Source organism: Lates calcarifer, linkage group LG12, assembly GCF_001640805.2.
Source record: "Lates calcarifer isolate ASB-BC8 linkage group LG12, TLL_Latcal_v3, whole genome shotgun sequence".
NCBI classification, from domain to species: domain Eukaryota; kingdom Metazoa; phylum Chordata; class Actinopteri; family Centropomidae; genus Lates; species Lates calcarifer.
The window spans coordinates 21602167-21608267 of NC_066844.1; the positions used below are offsets into that span (position 1 = coordinate 21602167).

A 6101-nucleotide genomic window follows, 5' to 3' on the forward strand; every position below is an offset into this window, starting at 1 on the left:
CAAAACAATTATTATATAATATTTATCTATTATTACCAAAGAAATAGCTACATAGTGAACAACTCTGTAATGATTTGAATCTGCTGGCTTTAGTTGAATCAGTGCTGATTTGACTTGGACTCAAGTGAAAAAATGTTTGACTCGAGTGTAACACGTTTGTATAGCAGCGACTTGAGTCTTCCTTGTCCTGTCTGGCTCTCTCAGGTTCATGCCTGGATATTCGCAGGGGGCGGTCTGCACCAGAGCAACAAGTGGACCTGAAGAGTGAGGAGGGTGAGTGTGTCCATCCATTACTCTCCCTGTTGGCCACAGTCTGTCTTTGTGTCTGTCCCTAACAACAAACATGATCCTGACGTTCCCAAACTAGACACATTCTTCACCTCAGCTGTGCCTTCAAATCCTGTCCATGAATATCGCAACCTTGGTGGAGTCCAACACCCACTGAAAACATGTTTGAGGATACAGACACAGCTCCCACTTGGGTCTTTCAAGGACCTGATGGCTTGCCTCAGTGGCCCCAGTGTCCATGCTCACCATGTTCGAGCATAAGGGGGTTCATAAGTGTACTTGGTAGCAGAACACCTGAGGCCAAAGGTTGATGACCTCTGATTATTTCCAGATAAATACAAAGATTAGGGTGTACTTTGGGCTCCATTTAACTGACAGTTCTGTACTTGTATTAACGAGCTTCTTGTGTTGAGTTAATGTGATTGAGAGCCCTCCCTCTATCTGAAGCTTGGAGGTTGGCAGGGTGAGGTGAAGGATCTTTGACCTGTGTGATACTGTTCTTCTTTCAGGCCGTGAGCTGCGTGTGGTGGTAAACACCAACGAACCGGACTACGAGCACATTTACTCCATCGAGGCCCATGACGACCCCTTGGATGAACTGCTCTACTTCACTCCTTCTGCCAATCAGAGTGACGGTACTGTGTGTTTCATACTGTGTGTAATGCTATCGTGAAGTTAAGTAGCACTTTCCAACATGATGAACACCATCTAAGTCAACCTGGTCTCACAAATGTTTGTGAAATGAGAACGTGTTGTCTGACCATCAAAAAAATAACAAAAAGCTCCACCAGGTATCTTTAACTGAACACTTCCCAAATAATGCCACCAAGTTACTGATTAAGTCGTTACCCTAACCTTAAGAAAACATGTCAGCCCTTCTCTCAAATCTTTCTCCATTATGACTTTGTGACTGTCTAGTGTGACACTGTGCCAGTGTTTGGGTTTTTCCAAATCTCTACAATGGACACAATTGACAAAATCATGAGAATAAGCATCAGGTTGACAAATACTGGGATTTTCCCTTTAACTAAATATTTTTAGTCACCTAACAATGACGCTTACTTTAACCAGACTTATTTACATGCTACCAACTTATCTGTGTCATATGGTAAACAGAAGATGGCATTTCAAATTTAATTTGGTGTATTCAATTGGACCATAATCCAATTTCATTTCATTTAAGCTTGTTTCATAACATTATGAGACTGTGCTGGCCTTGCACACTTCTCACACAGCCTTATACAAGCACACACGTGTGATAGTGTAGATTGTTGACCCTGTTATTACAATAAGTCTTCTCTTTTTTTTTTATCTCTACTGAATGTGTCCATACTGTTTGCTGAGTGTGTGTATCTTGTGTTTGTGTGTGTGTGTGTGTGTGTGTGTGTGTGTGTGTGTGTGTGTGTATGCATGTCAACAGGTGAAGCTGTTGGCAAGGAATCAGAGAACAGGGGTGAAGTTGAACCGAACAAATCAGCCAGTACTAACATTAAGAAAACAGCAACAGGTGGTGATCAGAAATCAGACAAAGTCACACCTCTGAAGGCAGTCAAGCCCAGATCAGTCAGGTCCCTGAAGACAGTCAAAGGGGAAGGTAAACCTGATTTATTTAAATAAACCCCCCAAAAAATTATAATATATTTTTGCTTTAAAGATATGTAAAATTACTGAAATAAACAGGTTGGTTTTCTTTGACCTTTGATCTCAGTGGTCATGAGTGCATGTTTTGGGTCCTTTGCTGTTACTTGCTGCTGCTCCTTTTTGCCTGGCCTTTTGTCATTGTGCATGCCTTCTTGTGTCTATGTGTGCACACTCTTCATGTATGTGTGTCTGTGTGTGTTCTGCAGCTCCAGCAGCCCTGTGCCAGCTGCCCTTGGAGGAAGGGAGCTGTGGACGATACACTTTGCGCTGGTACTTTAATAGTCAGGCTCAGGCCTGCAGGCCCTTCATTTACAGCGGCTGTGAAGGAAACGAAAACCGCTTCGTCCTGCTGGAAGAGTGTGAGGAGGTCTGCCTTGGGAAGGCCAAAGGTATGCAAACACACACACTAGTTTATGTCAGGTATTGAATGTATTCGGCCTAACAAATGATCTGTTGTGCAGGTCCTCGTCCCATGAAGACACCACGGTGATTGTGGCCAATTCTTCCTCAGCCATGGGAATGTTTGCCTTTACAGTATCTACCTTTTATAGATAATTATTTTGTCAAATGTCAGTGGTTAAGTTTTATTCTTGTTTGTTGTTGTCTTGTTCTGTTTTTTCCCAGACCATCCTGAGTTTCTCAGTTTAACTTCTATATATTATATAAATATGTAGTATTGAGGTACTTAAGTGCTTTATCTGCTTCATATTGCACAAAGATTATAAGGCTAATGTCTGCATACAGATGTGGAGAGGACAACTGCAACATCGATAGAAGCTTCAACAATCTAAGCTGTTTCTACCCCTGTGCTGCTTCTTCTAGTATTTAGTAGAAGACTCTGCAGCTATTCCTGTGGAGAAAAAAAAACGCAGCAGTACAAATGAGAGCTACAGTAAAGAACAAAAAACTGCACCAGAACTGACAGTGCTTACAGTGCTAAATGTATTCTTCAGAATTCTACAAAGTGAGAGAATTATAGAATATAGAAGATATGAATCATAAAACAATTTATACAACTAACTTCAGCCCATGGCAACAGAGTTTTAGGTTCTATGATTGGCTGGTTTCTTGCTGCAGTTCTTACTTTGAGAGTTGAAATTAACTTCTCTCCCAAAGTTTTATGTACACAGGCTTCTATATTTTGACTTTTCATGAAATAAGACGATTTTTTTTAACACAAATTAATTAATCCAATTAGATGATTCCCATGCCTTGAGAGTGCTCAAACTACAAGTCACATTATGTTATCTATGCAGAAACTTTTACCTCCAGAACCTCAGATGTCTGAAATAACTTCTCTCACCTCTCCACCCAGTTATAACTATGAAAGCACAAATACACAATATTCTTCCAGTGCTTGTGCATAATTATGTTTTTATTATTTGGGGGAAGTTGTGTATCTGATCATGACTGCATGTTTACCTGCCACAGAAAAGGTGCTATTTTTAAAGGTATATTTATATTGTTTAAAGATAAGAGCTTATGTTTTTGTGTGGTACAAAACATTTTATTTTTGTGGTATCATGGAATATTTTAATAAGCATTTCTGATAAACCAAATGTTTGAGTAAAATAAAGTTGTTGTATTCTCTCATTTCAGCTATGAATTGTTAGCATACACTGTTAGCACTACACTACACTACACAGACAGTCTGACAACTAAAATCAAATGATGAGGTCTCAGTTTGATTTGAATAATGTTAGTGTTCATGTGCACACACGAATGGAATATTTCCAATCATGGAAATTCATTACATAATTTTTCAAAGGAGAGGTTAATGGAGAAGATGAGGAGATAAGAATTTATCAAGTGTGTAAGCGTGAATGTGTGTGACTGATCTACATGTTCTAATTTCATCAGCAGATTTTATTAATGAGAGGATTTTTTGCTTGTTGGCCACGACTCCTCCTCCTTCAGTTTTTCCATGCTCTCTGCCCTCGGTTGATTTCCCCTGATGGGAGACACACTGACTCCATACCCACTTCATCACATCTCAACAGGCCTCACACTGCTTCGTTGACACAGCGTCCTCTTCCACTACCTGACTTAATTTCAAAAGTTATCCCAGTCAGCACCTTATCATGCTTGTAGACTTGTATGTGTTGGCAGAGCCTGTGTGACAGCTTTAACAAATTATGCACACTGTGGCAAAGACAAGATCATGACACACCAGCAGCGACTGTGGATGTAAAGATAAATAGGTGGAGAAGGTGATGGACAAAGACAGGCCATTGTGCAAACTGCTGCAGTGTCACACTAAGCTGCTGAATTTTCATGTGTGAAATACTGTTGGTGTTTCATTTAGAGGCTGCTATTGTTAAATATTCAGGTTTTCAGTGTTGAATTTATTTGAAGAATGGTGTCAGAGTTAATCTGTAACCATAAAGGCTAACTTTTCCAATTATCCTGTACATGATTGTACAGAATCCAATCTTTTGGGAAGACTTTCCACAAGATTTTAGAGCCTAGCTGCAGGGATTTGCTCCCATTCAGCCACAAGAGCATGAGAGGTGGGGCCCTGACTGTGGCTCATATGGCCTGGCTCTCATGTGACATTCCAGTTTATCTGAATATGTGTGAAAGGTTTTAGGTCTTCACTCTGTGCAGCTCAGTCTCAATCTCAGTTCTTCAATACTAAACTCAGGGGACCACTTCTTTTAAAGAGTTTGCTCTGTGTATGGACTCACTGTCATGCTAGGAAATACTATTAAATTAGATTTGTTATTTACGCAAATATTTCTCACACACTGTACTGGATACAACTGAATTGTGAGTTAATATGAACTACAGTACAATACTACAGTAAGGTTTAACACCCCCCACCCTTTTTTTAATCCATGACCCTTCAAGGCCTCCATGAGCCTTTCTGCTGCTTAGTAGTGGGTCTTGTGAGCGCAATGGTGGCTCCCTCTGTCTGTGTGAGCCAGAACTGCTCCTCATCTCACCTCCTGTTTCTCTTGGATGTGGAGTATGCAGGAACACGTTTGGGAGTTGTACTTGACTGTTTAAAGCCCCAGGGTTTTATGGTTGGCAGAGAACTGGATTGGTTAGAACCTCGCCAAGAGAGAGGAAAGCAAGTCCCCTCTCTCAGTGGTGTGCGAAGTAGATTCGCATGTGGAAGATTTGTATATTTGTGTTATTTTATATATTATTTTATATTATTGTCTTATTTATATAATGCCTTTCTATTTTTGCTGATGCAACACTGAATTTCCCTGCTGTGGAACTGATAAAGGATTATCTCAAATAAATACTTCTGAATATTGAATATTTTGCTGGTCTGTTTAATATTGCATGAAAGTGAATATTTTTAGCCAGTTGTAGGCAGGGGTTAGGGTTAGGGTTACGGCTTTTAGCTTCATTTATACATTGCAAACTGCAAGTAGAGAATATTCAGTATTTCTGCATTACAAAATCACTTGTGGTATTAATTTGAAAATATAGACACGCAATTCAAAAGTTATACTATGACATTTTTCATGCCTTACTGTACTATGACATTTTTTGACCATTTTTCATGCCTTACTATACTATGACATTTTTTGACCATTTTTCATGCCTTACTATACTATGACATTTTTTGACCATTTTTCGTGCCTTAGTATATTATGACATTTTTTCACCATTTTTGACACCATAGTATACTATGACATTTTTTTGGGCCTTTTTTATGCCTTACTATATATTTTTTAATCGTTTAGGATGCTTTACTACTCTATGACATTTTTGATGCCTTACTATATTGTGGCATTTTTATTTCTATATTGGATTACTATTACTTCTGCACTGCATTTATATTACAGATTACGTTTACTATTATCTCTCATATTAAATTTCTTCTACCATTACATATTACTTTTCGATTTACATATTACCTCTAAATTTACATAATAACTTTCACTGTTGTAAATTACATCTATTAACACAGTATTTTGAGTATTACATCTCACTTCTGATAACGCTAATTACGTCTACGTTACTTCTATTAATACAGATTGCCTATACATTGTTTATATATGTTAGATTACTTCTATTATTATACATTTCTGATATGCTGAACACTGAAAATAAACAATGTCAGTGCTCTGTGTTGGACAGTTGATGCAAAGCTGAATTACCTTGTCTCTGCAATCATGGGCAATGTCTTTGTGATCGTGGAGAATGTCTCTCTC

At 38.7% G+C, this 6101-nt stretch overlaps 1 protein-coding gene across 1 annotated transcript; it reads left to right on the forward strand.

Annotated features, from left to right (window-relative positions):
• The first annotated feature begins 132 nt into the window (after positions 1-132).
• LOC127143120 (tissue factor pathway inhibitor) lies at positions 133-3527 on the forward strand. Its single transcript, XM_051074616.1, has 6 exons — positions 133-154; positions 205-273; positions 798-923; positions 1709-1882; positions 2136-2318; positions 2391-3527. Exons 1-6 carry the CDS (start codon positions 133-135, stop codon positions 2417-2419), a joined length of 603 nt encoding a protein of 200 aa, XP_050930573.1. The 3' UTR covers positions 2420-3527.
• The last annotated feature ends 2574 nt before the right edge of the window (positions 3528-6101 follow it).

What these genes read in the sequence shown, in the direction of transcription:
- LOC127143120 (XM_051074616.1), top strand. Translation starts at nt 133, where the DNA reads ATGTTTGACTCGAGTGTAACAC. An exon ending in GTTTGACTCGAGTGTAACAC is followed by an intron (nt 155 to 204) that starts GTTTGTATAGCA and finishes TGGCTCTCTCAG; the next exon opens with GTTCATGCCTGGATATTCGC. An exon ending in GGACCTGAAGAGTGAGGAGG is followed by an intron (nt 274 to 797) that starts GTGAGTGTGTCC and finishes TTCTTCTTTCAG; the next exon opens with GCCGTGAGCTGCGTGTGGTG.